Source organism: Motacilla alba, chromosome 14 (assembly GCF_015832195.1).
Source record: "Motacilla alba alba isolate MOTALB_02 chromosome 14, Motacilla_alba_V1.0_pri, whole genome shotgun sequence".
NCBI classification, from domain to species: Eukaryota; Metazoa; Chordata; class Aves; order Passeriformes; family Motacillidae; genus Motacilla; species Motacilla alba.
The window spans coordinates 12893187-12912039 of NC_052029.1; the positions used below are offsets into that span (position 1 = coordinate 12893187).

The window sequence follows — 18853 nt, forward strand, 5'->3', positions numbered from 1 at the left end:
GGGTAAAGTCATTCTTCGGGGTTTTACTAGGCAAATTTGTCAGCAGCACTGAAACCTGTGAAGTCTTGTGGAATCAGGGGATCAGCATCTGCCTGTGGAGGAACAAGGAAGCTGCAAACCATGGTTGTGTGACAAAAATGTGTTCAGAGGAAGAAGGGACCAACACCCACGATGTCACTCAAAGGTGACACTGCTTTGTGCAACTTCCAAGGGGTTCTGTGCACTCTTCATGCTGATGACACACACCCTAGAAAATCAGCTGTAAGGACTCAGTTCTTTACCCTGAGCCTCCTTAATCTGAGTTTGTGCCCTTTGTGCACTTCACAGAAGGTGTAGATAAGGCTAAAAGGCTAGTTGGGAAAAAGAACCTGTGTAATATGGGGTCTCATGCCAAGAGTGACAAAATGCCTGACAAACACAGCCCTGCCAAACTGGGGAGGATGAATATCCTACCTGTGGTAGGAGGAAATTGAGGCACAGGCCAGCTTTGCCTGTGGGACCAAGCCACAATCTGTGTGGCTGCTCCCAGTGTGCCCAAGTGGCCTTGACTGCAATGTCCTCAGCACAGGGCAAAGAAAACACATCTTTCTTACAAAACAGCAGGATGAGTTATTTTTGGGCCTTTATAAATTGTCTGTTTTCTGACACTATCATTCTTACCCTACCAGGGGAACACAACTGACCTAATTAGAGTCTAATTCCAACAGTACAAGGCTCAACTTTTAAATACAAACTTTTTCAATCTTGAGTTATTTTTTATGTGTGTACTAGCAGATCTGATTGGTATGAACCCCGGGGGGGGGGCAAGGGAGGAGCAGGGTAATGGTAGCTATCAAAGAAGCTGATGGTGGGAAAATTGGGATAAATAAGGGTCAATTTTCAGCTGTACTTATGAGACTGACTTAATCTGCTGGGAGAGTGTATCCTCTGGGATTAAACCTCACATAACCTGATGGAAATTGGGAAATGTTTTATCCCTACCATGGAGAGGACTGGCAGAGGAAGGATTCAGTATTTCAATCCTCTGTCCAGCAAAAAACATCCAGGGTGATTGATGAGGACACTTTCATTGATCCATAGCTGTCTCCACACCACAGAAGAAATTAAAAGGTGAGAGAAAGATGCTTGTTTTCAATGAAGCCTATTTCACAAAGGCAGCAGGGGTTAATCCAACCAGCCAAATGCTTGGCTTTAGCTGCAATAGAGAAATCCTGTGAGGTTGAGTGATAAGCCTCCAGCCATACCTGCTTGGATTCTCAAGGACTGTGCCTGAACATGTTGGGGATGGCTCACATCCAGCAGCTGCTGATAGGGAGTCCACAGTGCCAAATGACTCATGAGCCAAACAGCTTCATCCCTGCCCTGAGTGCATACCCAGAATGTGTCCAGAAAAAACATCCAGAACCCAGGTACTGGAGACAGAAACAATGGGCTAAACTCTGCCATTGGGCAGCGATGTGGCTCTGAGTCCTGGCTCTGGCTGAACAGAGATCCTGACTCCAAAACAGATTCCAGAACACTGGATTGTTTCTAATGTGTGTCCTCGTGAGATAGGGTGGGTTTGGAGGTAAGGGGATGGTGGTAGAAGGGGCTGCCTGTCATGTGTTTGGAGATTATGGTTTCAGGGTCATGTCATGATTTTTGTCTTTTCTGGCTTGACTTCTGGTTTGGAAGTGGTTCAGCAGAAATTGAGGTCATTTCAAGTGGTGCAATGACACTTTCTGAAAAGCACTGGCTGGTTCATGCAGTGAGACTGAGCTACCAGCTGGGAGGTCTGAAAAGCTGGAGTTGTTCTCTGGTACAATGCGAGACAGGCAAAGGAGAAGTTGTCCTTGCAGGAGCTGGTGTCCAAGCATGAGGGGGGAGTGCACAGAGCACTGCCCCCGCTGTGCTTTCCAGAACTGGTTTTACACTTTAACACTGGCTGTGGCTTATAATTTTCCATCCTCGCTCAGAAATTATAGAGGAGTGAAAGGGAGATGGGTTTCAGCTGTCGACGCTTCAGGAGCATTCGGCAGCATTGCTGGATGAAAGGAACAACGTGGTCTTTCTGCTCTGCAGAGGTCTCAGAAATACCCAGGCATGAAGCACTGCGTGGTTTTGGGCTTGGTGAGAGGGAAGGCAGAAGCTGGTGCCAGCCCTTGGTCCTCCCCTGGCTGCTGGAGCTCTTTGAGGATGTCGTACATCTGGTGCTTTCCCATTTAGTCCTTTCAAGAGGCTCATTTGAGAGCAAGGTTTGTTAGGAAGAGCCAGGAATAAACAGCTCATGATGCCATTTGTGGGATGAGAGGAAAATAAGAAGGGAATTGTTAAAGATGGGACAGTCAGTGAATAAAAGCCTGGTTATTAATGGGGCTGGCATTTTGCTATGGCTGTTAGACTGTGTGTGTCACAACATGACTTTTCCCATAGTATGTGGAGGAAAGGAAAACCTTTGGGTCTGTAACACAGCAGCTAACGAGACATTATCTTGCAAATAAGATAATAAGCATTATCTTGTTTGCAAGATAATGTCTCATTCTCTCTAACAGAGAGTCTGAGATGCAGGGCAGAGTTTGTCTCCTGGGGATGGTCTTCCACCAGTGCTCTGCACTCTTGCAGGACTTCTCTCCCCTTGGCCTTGTTCAGTCCCACCAAGCAGACAGTCAAAAAATCACCTCTCCTCCAGGGAGGACGCTCTAGTTAAAATTTTTGTTTCTCTCTCTCTGAGCTTTTAGAAACTGAAGTTCTGCATGAGTTTTAACATCATCCTCTGTGCCCCATCAGTTCAGTCACTGCTCTTCCAGTTGGTCTAAATTGCATTGTCTCATTTTTACTGGTGACTACAGCTATATATCACAGCTCATGTCTCCTTCTGTTTGTGTTAGCCATGGTGACCATCAGCTTTTGAATCCCCACATATCTGAGTTCCTTGGCCACCTGTTGCCTCCCAGCTCTGACAAGTGCAGTGTGTTGGCACATCAGAAGGGTGCTGTGCTCCGGGGTGACTGACACAAACACAGGAAGGGTACCCAGGGCATGAAAGCACTCTGCCATTGCCAAGAGGAGTGGTAGATAACGTGTGAGTTAATATTGAACTGGGATTGTTTCCAGGCTGGCACAGCAAGAACAGGCCAGGAACCACCACAGTGTGAGGGATCACGTGGAGGGCAGGGCCACAGTTTCAGTGTTGCCCAGGACCATCACAGGCCACCCTGCTGTTGGGGAAGAGGGTCACACTCAGTTATTCCTCCTCTCCCCAGGGCATCAGAATAAACAGTCTTTTAATAGCACTGTGTGCATCCCCAGGGCCCCAGCAAGCCTTTTCAGAGCCCTTGGTATTTGTTATTAATGGGGAAAGCAGTGGCACTGTGTTGGTGTCAGTAAGAAGGGTGATGTCAGAGAGGCTGAGGCCACGAGTGCTCATGACCCAGAGGACGACGTTCCTTTTGGACCACTCTGGGTCCTTCATAGGTACAGGTCTCTCACCCTGGAAACACCACAAGGGCTGTGAACCAGCTCTGCATTCTAATATATAACCACGTAGACTAGCACATGAGAGAGGTCATTGGCATTGATGTGGCTCCTACCAACAGGGTTTGGCAGCTCTCTTGGAGATACCTCCTATTAATAAGTTATTACCTGAAATGGGAGGGGTGGGGGGGAGTGACATTTTTGTGAAAGAGGTGAATTAGAAGGTGATGTCAACTTGCAGGCTGCTGCTGTTATTTTCCACTTGCTTTAGCACATCAGTTGCACGAGTGCAGTGGGGAGCACTCATCACTCCCCGTTTCTTACCACAAGATGTTTTTGCTGGATCACCAGCCTTGGACAGACAAGAGTACTATAGCCCAAACAATGGGCAATTTTCTTCCCTTCTCTTAGACAAGAGGCTGGGATGCCACAGCAGCCCCTCCCCTGCAGACCTGTTATGCAATCTGCTTGCCCACAAGGCTAAACCCCTTTAAATGTTACCAGAAGAATGATCTGGAGAGCCTCTCCCGCTGCTTTATTCCTCCTGGGTGCCATTTCAGTGATATTCACATTAGAAAAGTAGTCTCAGTAAGTACAGACTATACCACCACATTTGGTCTAAAGAGCTGTGTAAGGAGAAAAGCATCACTTTAATACATGCAATTTGTATAAAATTATCTGACAGTGAGTGTTCAGAATGGCCCCACCTGCAGCTCTGAGTCATGGCAGCAATTTTGACTGGGAGGTGGACATTTTATGAACTATGATTTTCCTCGATCTGGGGAGCTAGAGAGACACAGCACTTCAAGAGACCTACAAAAAAAAACCCAAACTAAAAGTCTAATTACTAATTTGTTTTGGACAAATTAGTAATTTCCTTGTATGCAAAGATGCTGCACAGTTTATTTACATATTCTGGGGGCTAGCTAACATTCTTGTTTTCCTCTGAAGTCTTTCTTTGCTTCAGTTTCTGTGTGAGAGAGGAGAAAATACTGAACCACAAACCTACTTCCTACTGAGAAATCACAACAGCTGTTAAAAATTATTGGAAAATAAAAGGGTTTGTGTGAGGGAAGAAATGCAACTAATCCCAGCTTGGGAGTTACTGCTCCAGCACCTGGTTTCTCCTCCTGCCTTTCACTGCTGTTCTTTATGTCCTTCTGGTATGGGACCTCTCAAGGAGAAGAACCAGCCTTTGGATGCAAGAGAAAGGATAACTCCCCGAGTATAGTTGCTTCAAGGTGTCTTAAAAGGGGCAGATCCCATAAAATGGAGAATAAAGTTCTTGTCACAGCACACTGCTATAGCTCAGCTCTTCAGAGCAGCCTGGAGAAGCAGGAATCAGGGATGTGCCTTCATAAAATGGTTAATTGATTACTGCCAGCCAGTGATTATGTGAATCATTGAGCACATCGTGGCTGTGCAATGCTGGAGATGTCTGAGACACTGACCTACCAAAACTGGCAGTGCTGCTGCTCAGGTCTTCCACCTAGGTGTGGAGGTCACTGTTGAACCTGCTGGCAGCTCAGCACACGCTGCATGTGTTATGAGGCAAAAGAAATGTTTGGGCAGAGGCAAAATCCACTGCTGGCCTGCGAGCAGAGCTACGTGAGATGTGACTGGCAGGTAACTGCAGAAGCACTTGGGTTTCCTTAAGGCTGAGCATGCCAAAGGCAGGGGACTAATGTCCGATGCAGGTGAATGTGATGTAGGGTCCTTGTGGCTCTACTGGTGTCTTCAGGGAACACAGAGAAGGGGACGGTGCTGGACTGGGCAGAGGAAGAGATTTGTGGCCCTTCCCAGTGTGACGGGGACAAAGGACAACACATCCTGACCCATCCCCACACACACCCACCAGCACGGTGAGTTTGCATACGCTGGAACTAAACTGGCCAGAGACTCCACTGTGTCCCCCATACACGTAAATGCACTTTTCTCTGACAGAAAGCAGCCAGCCCGATATCTGCGCCTGAGGGGAAAACTGAGCTGCCTAAAGCCAAATGTCATCATCTTGTGCAACCTGAGTGCAGAGAGAACGCCCGGGGCAGTGGGAATATGGGAATCCAACCCCAGGTGATGAGGCTGGGGAGTGCTGGAGATGTGGGCACCGACTGTGGGATCACCCGGCCCGCAGCACCTCCTGCCCACACGGCCCTGCCCTGGTGGCTCCCTGGGGCTGGCCGGTCACCGACTCGGGCAGAAGCTCCACCGGCACAGGTGAGACTACAAGTTATGCTGCCACAGGATTGCATCCTTCAGAGGATCTGCCTTTCAGCCTGGGCAGGTGTTTGGCGCGGGTCTGTCTCCTCCAGCCCGTTCCCTCCTGGACCCTGAACAGGAGATACAGGGCACGACACATGGAGGCGGGAGAGGAGGCACAAGGGAAGGTGCGTCTGCACAGACACCCCCGGAGCTGCGACAGACGGGACACAGGAGCAGCTGCTTGTCCCTGCAGAGGCAGCACGAGGAGCTCGGGCTGCAAACCGCCCTTTCAGCAATTTCCAGCTGCAGGGCAGCGGGGGCCGACACCTCGATCCCGGAGAACCCCGCTCCCGGGGAACGCGCCCGGGGCCTGGCCTTGAGGCGCCGAGCGGGCGGGGAGGCGCCGCCTCCCTCACGTGATGGAGGGCACGGGTGCAGGCACAGGCCGGGGCGCGGCAGCGGCAGAAGCGGACGGACGGCGGGCACCATGCAGCTCCTGCCCAGCCTCTCCCCCGTCACCTGGCTGCTCCTCGTCGTTCTCCTGTGCCTCGTGGCCCTGTAAGTAGAGGCCGGTCCCCTGGGGGCAGGAGAAGAGCCCCGTGCCAGTACACGGTGAATTAGCGCTGAAACCACCCCGGGCCTCCGCGCTGCCCTCAGGGCACAGCGGGGGCTGCTCCGGGAGGCTGCGGGGCCCCGGTGCCAGCAGGAAGGAGCGAGCTGGGCTCGGCGGGGAGGGAAATTAAAGGAAATATTTGAATTTTTTTTAGCCTTTCCCAGGAAGGAACTTCCGGTTGTTTATAGACAGCAGCGCCCGTGGCGTCCTTGGGCTGTGCCAGCTGGGAGGAGCGCAGGGCGATGCCGGAGCTGCTGCTAGCAGAACCCTCCCGATTAAGTAATTCTGTTGGCAGAACTTCGGCTTATATGGCTCAGGGGAGCTGTAATGAGCTATAGAGGCAAAAACTTAATTTTGCTGTGGTAATTTATGTCCCTGCCGTGCCGCTGTAGCACGGCCACCTGAGCATCGCAGGAGGTCTTTGCAAAGACAAACACAAGGGCAGGCCTCAGCTTCAGAACTCAATCGCTCCGAGATCTCTCCTGAGCCACCTGAGCCACAGTTGTCTGAGCTGGGCAACTAAATGAGGCCCTGAGGTGCCCAGGTACACAGGTTTGTTTAGGCTGGGCTGCAGCTCCTTTCAGCCCTTGTCTTCCATCGAAATGTACCCCAAGTGATTCTGCATTTGTTGAAAAGAGTATCCTCAGCAGGGCTGCTGCTGGTCCACAATTTCAGCTTTCCCTGAGTGACAGAAACCAGTTATTTAAGCAGTTCCCTGTGCTCAGGAAGAAGTATCTTCTCTTTTCATTGCTTAAGTGCTTCTCACATGCTCTTTGTTGGCAGCTATGGGATATGGCCCTACCGGACCTTCAAGAAGCTGGGCATTCCTGGCCCACGGCCTCTGCCGTTTGTGGGAACTTTCCTGGAGTACCGGCATGTGAGTACCAGCAGCTGCTGCTCTGTAGTGTCTTAAATCCTTCTTGTGGCTGGTGCTGTTTTCCCCATTCTTTGGGCATCTCTTTCCTTTGTCCTTGATTCAGTCAGATGAAAATTATGCTTTTAGGTAGGAGGCTCTTTGGACACACAGAGAACGTAAAAGTTCAGGGTGACCTGAATGAGGTGTGCTGTATTTTAAAACTACTTTGTAATTTAAATTTTTTGTTTCTTACTGTCTTTCTACCTGCTCTTGAGCAACTGAAGTTCTGTTGGAAACAAACAAAAAAAAAGTATTGGAGAGATTCCCAAGACTGCTGTTTTCTGGGATCTGCATGTTTCTATGCCCTTTTTATCACCAACATGAAGAGGCTGAATTAGGCCCAGAATACTTCATCCAACCACTTACTTTTGAGGCAACCTGAGACTAAGCCAGACAAATACATTTTTAAATAAAACTCAAACATTATTGAGCTACCAAACTTCATCAAATAGCAAGGCAGTAGCTGACCACAAGTAACTGATTGCAAATGCAGAGTAAGTGTATTGGCTTCAATGAAAGGTGTTTTACTTGTATTTGCTGGGTTCACATCATTCATGTTGCCTCTTGCTAATGGTTTTGTGAGCCTTATGTGTCTCCTAAGTTTCATTGTTACATGTAACATCAGTTAAAACCCAAATGGAAACAAAATAAAAATCTGTTCAGCAACTGCCGAGGAAGATCCTACGAGGCCGAGACAGCAGCCGCTCTAACTTGTTGAGCAGAAGGTGAAAGGACACCTTGGGATCCAGTTCTGCCTCCTAACTCTGCTTACTAAAACTTTGTACCCTGACTTACCTTGTCTTCATTACATTTTTAGATTAGGTTGGCTGGTAGAAGTTGAAAGTGCCTTTTTATTTTTTCAATCTCTGCTCTCTTTTTCCTCTCCAATGCAAATGTCCCCTAAGCATCTACGTGATGCTTAAGAGGACCATGCACCTCCCAACCTCAACCTCTGCCACTAACAATGGGGCTGTGGGATGCACTGTGCTGACAGCTGTGGCCTGCTTTGATCACTTTTCACTGGCAAACTGTTCATTTCTCCTTTCTTCTTTTCCAGGGAGTCCACAATTTTGATCAGAAATGCTTTGAAAAGTATGGAAAAATCTGGGGGTGAGTTTCTACAGAACAAAACTACCAGTTCGGGGTGCTCCACAGCCCCAGAATGAAATGGAAAAAGTTACATTGATGTTATGTTCCTCAGTACTGTAATTCCAGCAGTGACAGCCTGGGAGAATCAAGGTTTAGCACTGGGAAAGTCTCCACTCATCTCTCCAAGGGATTTCAGTGTGGTGTGGGGCTGGGATGGTGATGGCCAGTTTATGGGGTCATTTCTTTGCATTAGCTTTGAAAATCACCTCCACTGCTTGGTGTCAAACTGAGCCTCCTGCCTTTGAAGCTGCTCTTCTGTGTCTGGAGCAGAAAGCAAGCTGCAGGCTGCCACGACGTTTTTCATCTTGCTCCCTGCTTCTCCCAGAGCTGGGGCACAAGCTACCTTTCAACCTGCCTCCCTGCTCCCTGCACAGTGCTTGTTTTATGCAGGGGCTTCTTATCATGCTTCCACTGAGAACCTCTCAAACCAAAACAAAATTGCTCTGCAAAAAAACATCCTGGGAGGCTTCATGAAACCTGCTGCATTTTTTCGAAAGATTAAATGTTTGCAAGCTTCTTGAAGATGCCAGCTTCCCTCAGCTGTGGCCCAGGGCTCCCTGCCCTTTAGCCCACACCATGACTTTTAAGTTTTTCTGTCTCTGTTGATTGGAAAATGGAGGAGACAGATGAAGTTTTCACCTCTCAGTGCCTTGTGGGCCAGGCAGGAAATCTCTTTCCTCCACAGGTAGATTGTTTGGTGTGGATTTCTTGTCTCCAGCCATCAGTAGTGGAAATGGCTCAGACAGCCCAAGTGCAGGGAATCAACATCGTGGCAAAAAGCTGCCTTTTATCTAAACCCACACAGCTTTGGTAACTCTTCAGTACCACAGACAATTGCTAGAAATGCTTATCCTGCCCATGTTTGTCACTGTTCACTTTCTCCTCTTTCACTGCATAATAAACAAGTTCCAGCCTCATCCTTCCAGCTGTTTTGTCAGAGGGCCCAAACCCTTTGTGCTGTGGCTCTGGCCATGGACAGAGCAGGCTGCTTTTGTTCCAACTGACCATGAAGGATGGACTGACTGTGGGTTTCTATTGGCTTAGGTTTTATGATGGCAGGCAGCCTGTGCTGGCTGTTTTGGACCCCATCCTCATCAAAAACATCCTGGTGAAAGAGTGCTACAGCATTTTTACTAATCGCCGGGTAGGTACCTAGTCCTGTGCTTTGCTGTTCAGTACAAAGCACATGCAGCAAGGAAGAAGGAATTTCTTCTTGGTTTCTGTTCTCCTCTGATCCCTTCAGCAAGTACCTGCTCTCTGATGTGCCTCAGTTTGCTGATAATAACAACATCAAAACTCTGCTAGAGAGGTATAGGAGCCACTCTGGCTGGGACATTGGGCCATCAGCCTGGATGTGCCCTAGGGGATAATGTCAGTTTATCACACTCAGACTTCTGTTTCTATTTCTGTTGTTTGCTGGTTGAGGTGGATCTGTCATGACTTCAGGGGCCGGGTCAACACTCCTTGGAAGGTTTTTCTTTGCATTTCTGTCACATGGAAGGGGGCTGTAAGCCTTCACTTCTCTCCTGTTCCCCTGTGCAGAACTTTCGTCTGAATGGGATCCTGGAGTCGGCCCTCAACGTGGCTGAAGATGAGCAGTGGAAAAGGATTCGTACGGTGCTGTCTCCAACCTTCACCAGTGGGAAGCTGAAGGAGGTAAAGCACAGGCCAGTGGTACTTTGCATCCATAGCTGGAGGAGAACTGATCTGTTTCTGAGTGCAGACCTTCCCCTCAAATGGGGAAGTCACCCTGTTTGCCAGGACCACATCCATGAGCACCTGGATTGTTGGTACCATTCAGCAATGCAGTGTCTGGCTGCCATCCTGGGGAGGGAGTCAGGAGAAGGGAGTGGGGGATGAAACAGCACACAAGACATTGGAAGCTGAGGCTGTTGGTCCTATGGCCTGTATGTTCATCCTGCTAAACACATCATTCACACCAGGCTTGTCCATTTTCCATGTGCCCAGGAGCCATGTTCATCCCAGCTAGAGTGGATGCTAAGCTGGAGCGGGAGCTGAGTGTGGATTTTTGGAGGAGAGCCCTGCTTAGTCCTAGTCAGATGAGCTCTCTGGACAGGTTAAGATGAGAGAAAGCAGTGATTGAGGAAATGAGACCTTCCTTTTGCTTGCCCTTCCTCCCCAAACAAGATGTGGAAAGTGGCAGATGGCAGTGTGGCCCAGCCTTGTTTGGTGGCAGAGAACGAGTCAACAGTGCTTTCTGCTTTGGTTTGCATTTCAGATGTTCCCTATCATTAATCACTATGGTGAAAAATTAGTGAAAAACATTGAGAAGAAAGTGGCTAATGACGAGTTTGTGACTGCGAAGGAGTGAGTAACTGTGTGGGGCTGACAGGAAGGGGTTTGTATTCAGTGTGGGGAAGGGACTGTTCTGAAGAGCCTTTTCCATGCTGCAGCATGAATCCCTTGTCAGCTATGGAAGCAGACTCCACATAGCAGTCATGGGCATGGCATGCTCCTCAGCACTGGGCTTGCTGTGCTCTGCTCTGTTCTGCTCAAATGGGAGAGCTGTGCCCTTTTCCCATTTCATTTTACTGGGGATGCATTTTGAGGTAGGAAGAAGCATTTCCCAGAGTTTTTTCTAGAAGCTGCACAAGATACAGTATTTTTGATGTCATTTTTGCAATCTCTTTTACAGATGAAAATCAGAATATAGTCATTGTTACCTGAGACTGCAGTGCTTTCCAACTACAGCTTAGGTTTTTGAAGCTTAGAAAAGTGGGAGGAATGAATGCAATGGGTAAACTTCAAAAATAAAATGGTGGTTACTGCCAGGTCAGGACAAACCTACTATGCTAGGACTGTGCATTAAGAGAGATTCCTTCCCACGAGGATTGTTCCTAGATGGGCTCTTATTTACTGCTGTGGTTGGGTTCGTCTCATTCACTCTCTCTTCTTCTCTACTCAGCATTTTTGGAGCTTACAGCATGGATGTGGTGACCAGCACTTCTTTCAGTGTCAATGTTGACTCCATGAACAACCCCAATGACCCCTTTGTCACCAACATTAAGAAATTTCTCCAATTCAGTTTCCTAAGTCCTGTGTTCTTACTCTTAGGTATGACAAACCTCATCTCATATAGCCCTGAATCAGTGTCAAAGGTGCTGCATTTTCTGTAAGCTCTCTTAGTAACTTTGAGTCCTTTCTGCCATATAGGAGATGCTCAGCACTTTTCAGGATTGGATTTACAGTCTCAGATCTGCAGAAATGTTTCCCCAGGGAAACCACAGCCAGGATTTTTACAGCCCATGTGGATCTTGGCAGCATCCTCCTATGAGGAGAGACCCTCTTTGCAGAGATGGTGGAGAGCTGCTCTATCAGAGAGCTGCACTTAGTGTGGTATTGTGGCCATAACATAACATATGGAGGAGGTTCTCAAGTGCTCTTTCATCCCAACTACAGCTAGGTAAAAAGAGATGGAGGCGACAAAAAGGGTCAAGGTCCAGATGTACTGCTCCTTTCTATGCTTTGGGCCAGGTTGGATTTTCTCAGGGCCACTTTGAGCTCAAGTGTGTTGGTCTCTTCTTTCCTTTTAGTGTTGTTCCCCTTTGTTATCCCTGTGCTGGAAAGGATGAAGGTGACTCTGTTACCCTCAGACGTCATGGACTTCTTCAAGAATGTCTTCACAAAAATGAAGAAGGAACGGGAGAAGGGCAGCAGCACGGTGAGTCCAGCCTAGGTGGCCTCTTCTCTTCAGGAAAAGTCCTGAGTGCAGGAGGAATCTGGTGGCATCTTTGGAAACTGTGGTGTGTCACCTGCTCTCCAAGCTCACCAAACCCGAGAAAGGCCAGAACCACACCCTGCCTGGGGGTCCAAGTGGAGAAAGTATTTGTGTTCCTGAAGGGTCTGTAGTCCAGACCTCATCACGTACTGAAGCCATGAGCTGTGAGTGGAGCAGGTGTCTCAGCAAGGGACTTGTGCTGGACAAGGTTTGCCTCTTCCCCACCCACATCTTCTCTGCCTCTTTTTCTCCCCAGGACCGGGTGGATTTCCTGCAGCTCATGATTGAATCGCAGAACTCACATGATGGCTCCAAGTCTGCTGAGACCAACTTGGACAAAAGTATGTCTTGAGATGTATTCTCCTCTCAGCAGAAAGCAGTAGTTCCTTATCCATTTGAAAGGGAAGTAGGGAGAGGATTTTAGTCATTAATCCCATGAAAGATTCATGGTATCCATAGTGGGGCCATAATGATGTTTATCACAAGTCAGCCATATTTTCATTGTATCTCATTTCCTGGGATATCTTTGAGTGTGTTTGTGCAACAAAGAACAAAAAGAGTATCTCCTTACCCCCATTTCCTACTTTGTTGTCTCTGAAGGCCAGCAATGTTGGCTGCATATCAAAAAGCACACGAAGCACATCTGCTGTGTGCACCTTGCTCACCTGTGAGCTCACCTTTGTTCCCTATCCTAGGTAAAGTGTAAGAAGATAAAGGCTCAGCCAAGGCATAGTCCTGGTCAGTCAACTCAAGGCAGGATGCTTTTAAACTTTTGAGGTGCCAGGACAGGGTATTTGTAGGACACACTGCACTGCATCCTGCACGCCTTTGTGGTACCAGAGGGTAAGCTGGATGTTTCCTTTACCAACTGTTGTGTAGCTAGGAGTAGCATTACCTAGACTGATGACTGGGATCCTCAATTCCCAAGGGTTAATTACTGTAATTTTCAGCTTCTTGTATGTGCTTCTATGCCTTTTTTCAGCATTAAATGATGAGGAGGTTCTGGCCCAGGCTCTTATCTTTGTCTTTGCTGGTTATGAGACCACCAGCTCCACCCTCAGCTACATAGCCTACAACCTGGCCACCCACCCCGACGTACAGCAGCGACTCCAGGACGAGGTCGATGCACACCTGCCCAACAAGGTAAAGGAGGGTGGGCTTGTACCCACCTGCCTTGCAAACCCAGGTTGGAAACAGAGTGGCAGAGGTGCTGGCACTGAGATTCCCCCTTCCTTGGAAGCACTGGGGGGCTGTAGGGGTGGCAGTTGCTGTGCTGTGTTCTCAGCCCTCCCATTCCCCTCGCAGGCCACTCCCACGTACGCCGCCATCACTCAGATGGAGTACTTGGATATGGTGGTGAACGAATCCATCCGGCTCTACCCCGTTGGGGGCCGGCTCGAGAGGGTCTGCAAGAAGACTGTGGAGCTCAGTGGAGTGACAATTCCAGAGGGAATGGTGATTGTGATCCCAGCCTTCGTGCTGCACCGGGACCCGCAGTACTGGCCAGAGCCGGACGAGTTCAGGCCTGAGAGGTGAGGGCCACAGGGGGGAATAGCTGCATGCTCAACCTCAGCCCTGGGAGTGGGAATGGCAGCAAAAATGGGGAATGCATGATTATAACATTTAAATTAGGCATTTATCATTGTCTGACATCTAGTCCCAGCATTACCGTGAGGGGAGTTTTATGATCTACATCCATAAACTGTGCATGGAATTTAATTAACTGCATTGAAGGGAGCAACAGTGAGAGCAGCTCCCAGCAGCTGTAACACTGAGGGGTTTATGGCCAGATATTAAAGCAAGAGCCATTGGGTGACTGGCACAATGCCCTGCAAATCAGCAGTGGAAGGGCAAAGATGGGTAGGAAATAAAACTTAATTTTTAACTCAAGTTCTGAAGCAATCTTTGCTTAGGAGCTCTGTCAGACCCTGCAAAATGATGCAATAGCCCAAGGCAGACCTGGGATACCATGAACCTGGTAATCTTCAGGTGGCCACCAAAACATTGATGCTTGGTCCAGGGAGACCAAGACCAGACCTCTGCCCTTGCACCAAGAGCTGAAATACCCCTGGAAACTAATCCTGGTGTGGGAACATGGTGAACTTTGAGACAAAACATGGCAGCATCAGGTATCAGGCAGAAGCACCTGTGGTCACCTTGTGTTGGATTGAGAAGGAAACGCCCAAATACAAGTGCTCTGGCAATGGGCCAGGCTACACCAGTTGCTCCAGTAGCCACATCCTTATTCCAGTTGTCAAACTTGGCATGGGTAGCTGGACAGGAGCTCTTCAGGGCTCACTTGCCTTGCTGGGAGTTCATCAGAGGGATGTGCTGGTGTCTCAGTAGTGAGATACTTCACTTCTGACTTAGCATAGCTGAGGTTTGTACCTCATGCACTGGGAATGAAAAGGTTTCTGACATGAAAACCAACTGATCACTGAGAAGTATTACTGAAAATGCTCAGTGGCAAATTTCTCTGTGAAGCTCATTGTTCTTCCCTGTTTTTCATGATGAGGGAAGGAATGGGGCTGGCATGTCTCAAAAGCAGCCCTGCCTTTAGTCACACAAGGGGAGAACATCTTTTTGTTTGCTCAGTCCTTTGATCTAGAGGGAAGCTGTGGAGCTGTAGACCTGTGTGGTTTAGGGTTTGAAATCTGGGTTCAGTTTTGGAGCTGAGAGGGAGTTCTGAGAAAAGAGCAGTCATGAAATCCATTAGCGTGTTTCAGGTATTCCCAGGATACCCAATGCACCTGGATTTGCACAACCAAGTCTGAGCACTGGGATGAAAGCAGAGGCATAACGTGTCTATTGAGACAGAAATAAGGGACTTAGCTTCTAATTTGCACAGAAACACAAAAAGCTTTTCCCTTCCCAGACCCCTCATTACTTCAGATTTGGAAGTTAACACATCCCGGAACAGAGTGGTTCTTGCTAACTTGTTCTTTTTTTTGGTTATAATCAGGTTCAGTAAAGAGAACAAAGAGGGTATTGACCCCTACACCTTCCTGCCATTTGGGGCTGGCCCCAGGAACTGCATAGGGATGAGGTTTGCTCTCCTTGTGTTGAAAGTGGCTGTGGTTGTCCTGTTGCAGAACTTCTCATTCAGACCCTGCAAAGACACACCGGTGAGGATGTGGGGTGATGTCTCTAATTATCTGCCCCTTACTCCCTCTGAGATGGTCCTACTGTTACATGGCAATAACTGTTAAAATCTTCTCAGTTAATTGTAAGGGGTTCACCACAAGTTACTTATGCTTTTTTTTAAAAAAAGCCTCTACAGAAGCATATTTAATGTTGGTGGGATGTTTTAGGCTGAAATCCTTGAAGTCCTGGGCCTATCTTTGGGTGCACCTAAATTGTGGGGTGCTCTCTCCCCCACAGTGCACTGTTGGTCTGTTTGACCCAGCTTAGGAAGCCCCTGCTCCGGAGAGCAGGAAGAGAACATCCCCATGCCCATACCAAAGCTGTGTTTAAAACACAAACACGGCTATTCTCTGTGGGACATCCCAGGACACCAAAATTCATCTCTTATGACCCAGGGAAATCCCTAAAGGGTAGCAATTTTCAAGCAAGCACAATGTGAGTTATGTTTGAATTGGTGATCCTCTCCCTCTTTATGCTGGATCCCACCAGGCTTTGGTTTTGCCCAGGATCCCAGTGAATGCTGCATACAGTTCTGATGGGATGGGCCTTGCAGGGTGGGAGTGTTTGACATGAAATAAATGCAGGAGCTGTTGGAAATGATGTGTCAGTCCAGCCCTGCTGAGAGCACAGCAGCTCCTGTGCCTCAGGCAGGCAGCACCACGGTGTTTCCAGCCTGACCCAGCTCTCTGCACTCACTGCTGCAAAAGGCTGGGCCATTATTACATTCTGTTGGTGAGGAGAGCTTGGGAAATCAGAGCAGAGGGGGCAACAAGTCACTCAAAGGACGTTTGTTGTAAGAAACAGAAAAGTCCTTATTAAATTATTACTTGGCACGGGTGCTCAGCTGGAATCTCTGCAGATTCAGATTGCAGCTCAACTGGTAACCTGGAGGTGAAAGACTGTAATAGTCCATTAACAATGCAGTGACCTATCCACCCTCCCCCAAGTCTAATGACATTTTTCTAGTCCTCTGCAATCCATAAAATTGATTCTTTTTATAACTGCCTTTAATTAAAAGGAGACAAGTTAAATATGTATTGTATTATTGGTGCCCATAGGTTTATGGGGCTCTTTCAGCCCTTTTTTCTACAGAAGGTGTCATGTACATCAGAGTAGGAGGGAAATTTTCATGCTGGAGCATCCTTTTGGAACATGTATATGGAAGATGCAGCCTCCTCTCCCTGCTCCACTGATGACACATTGGGCTCCAAGCCATATTGCTTAAATTTCCTGAAACAAAGCTTACTGGGATATGGGAGGTGAATGTGGCCTGTTGGGCTGGGGGTGTGTCACCCTTGTCCTGATGGGGAGAGAAGGAGCTGGGATAGGAGCAGCATCCACTGGTGGGGGAGACTTTAAACACACTTCCCTCCCTTGCAAGATGATTCCTCCAACACCAGCTTTAAACGTTTTTTCTGTTGAGATTCCCAGCCTACCCATGGAAACCTTTCATGTTGAGGATGCTTTTGCTTTGCTGCTTGGACTGAGCAGCAATTTTAGTTTTGCTCTTCCTGGAGAGCTTATTGCTCCTCCAGCTCCCATTATGATCTAGCTGCCCTTAGTACTGACACACTTGTGCATTAAGCAAAATGGCACTGCACGCCCCCGTTTAGCTGCAGCACCCTGGCTGGGGTTTGGCTGCTCTTCCCTCCACGTGCGGCCTGTTGATCAGCACACCGAGCTCTTTGCACCGTGCCACGTGAAAGCCAGAGCTCACTGACCAGTTTATCCAAGAGCTGAGGGCTGTTAAACACCTGCTGGTGGCTGCTTTGCATGAGCAATAGTGATGGTCCTGCTCTAAGTACACCTGTGAGCTGGGAAATGCATTGAAAACAAGTGGTAGCTGGGATGTGTGTGAGCTGTAGGGCTCCTGCTGTCCTGTCTGTGCTTTCTCCCAGCTGATGTGGCTGTTTCCTTGTTTTTCCCTCCTGCTCAAGATCCCACTGGTCCTGGACTCGAAAGGTTTTATGCAACCAGAGAAGCCCATTGTCCTGAAGATGGTCCCCAGAGCCCAGGCTGACTGAAGAAGTGAAGGAAGCAGGAACAGAGCAAGAGACTCTTATTTAATGGTGCCTCCTCCAGCTCTTGAGAGGAGTCCAGGTTAATGTGTGCGCTGTAGGAATGTCAGGGGGGCAGCCCCCCCTATTTCATAAGGGTTTGGCCCAGCAAAATTACATGAGCATTATTCTAATGAACATGAGCCCCAGGTCCTGCTGTCCCCAATCACAATAGGCATTTTGCAAGACCATTTGCACTCCAGTTATTTGGGCATTTTTTTCTCTCTCTCTGAAAAGGCACTTTTCTAAGCAATTTGATTCCAGACACTGTCAGTCTCTTCTGGCAGTGTAATTTAAATCAAGATGGGGAGAGCAAATTGCACATAGTTAAGTAATGCTGCCATTGCTCCTGTTCCCTCTGCCTGCCGGGTGATTCTGTGTGTCTCAGGTTTTATTCTCCTGGGAATGCAGAGTTGTCCAAGGGCCTTTCCTGAGCTCTGTGCTATGGCCCTGACAAGTGTTAAAATGGTCACGTCCTTATAGGACTGAATGCCTGCAGCAGATTTTCTGATGCTGATTTATTTAGATGTTGGTGTGCTTTTAGATGGCTTTTGTGTGATTCCAAGTGCAGATGGGTTAACTGGAGGAGCCCAGAGAGAAGCAGTTACCCCTAAGGACTTTGCAGAGTGGGAGAGAAGTGTCCCACATATGTTTCCTGACTGTTTGCTTGTTTTATCGTGGGCATGCAGCCACCTGTCATGGGAGGGATTGTCAACACAGGCATCATCCGTATTGCTGTCATAACACCTTTTAGTCTGATTTATATTAGGCCACTGTAAGACCAGCTTAACTAAATAATTATGCAGGATGCAGCATGGAGAGCCTTCAGATGTCCTGGGCAATCCTGTCTGGAAGAAAGGTGCCTTTGCCTATCGAGAGCTTCAAAATCTTGCCAAACTTTTTAATTTTTGTACAGTCTAGGATTTCATATTATTCCTCCAAAAACTGCCACACGAATGCTAACTGCAATAAAAAATTCACTTGCCTCTTCTGTGTCCGACTGATGCCAGTCTCTGCTGCTGTGCTTTCTCCATACACAAGTGACTCCATCTGTAGATCTCATAAGCCTTTGGCCAGGTGATGAAAACTTTTTATCCTGGATGAATCCCTATGGGTACCATGAATCATAAGAGCTGCTCCTGGAGATGCAGAGCTGAAGGTACAAGAGCCCAAAAGGAACAGCTGAGCAGAGTCATTGAGGGTGAAGTGATTCCTATTGCAAAAGGAATTTTATTCACTACGTAGCAGCTTTTATATTTCTTTTATATTCTTTTTTTATAGAGGTAGATAGATTATACATATGTTATTATATGTTCTTTTCATACTTACTTTCTATATTTTTTAGGAATTGAGTAGAAAACCTCAGAAGGGATCTAATAACCTTTCTGCAGCAAATTAAATTCCCCAGTGAAAGACACCCTTGACTGGAAGTGTAGGGGAGGAGTGAGGCTGCTTCTCTAGAGAGTCATCAATGAGCTGGGTGAGAGGGTTAGAAAATTCCCAGCAGCTCAGGCAGCCATGGCTTGCCCTTCTGCCCTCCTCACCTGCAGCACTGCAACTCCCTTCTGCCACCAACGTCC

The 18853-nt window shown here is 48.1% G+C and overlaps 1 protein-coding gene across 1 annotated transcript; it reads left to right on the forward strand.

Annotated features, from left to right (window-relative positions):
• The first annotated feature begins 6055 nt into the window (after window positions 1–6055).
• On the forward strand, window positions 6056–18274 carry LOC119707072 (cytochrome P450 3A12-like). The gene is made up of 13 exons (XM_038151593.1): window positions 6056–6213; window positions 7052–7145; window positions 8242–8294; window positions 9378–9477; window positions 9876–9989; window positions 10573–10661; window positions 11260–11408; window positions 11888–12015; window positions 12329–12413; window positions 13055–13215; window positions 13378–13604; window positions 15035–15197; window positions 17154–18274. Exons 1-13 carry the CDS (start codon window positions 6143–6145, stop codon window positions 17238–17240), a joined length of 1521 nt encoding a protein of 506 aa, XP_038007521.1. The 5' UTR covers window positions 6056–6142; the 3' UTR covers window positions 17241–18274.
• The last annotated feature ends 579 nt before the right edge of the window (window positions 18275–18853 follow it).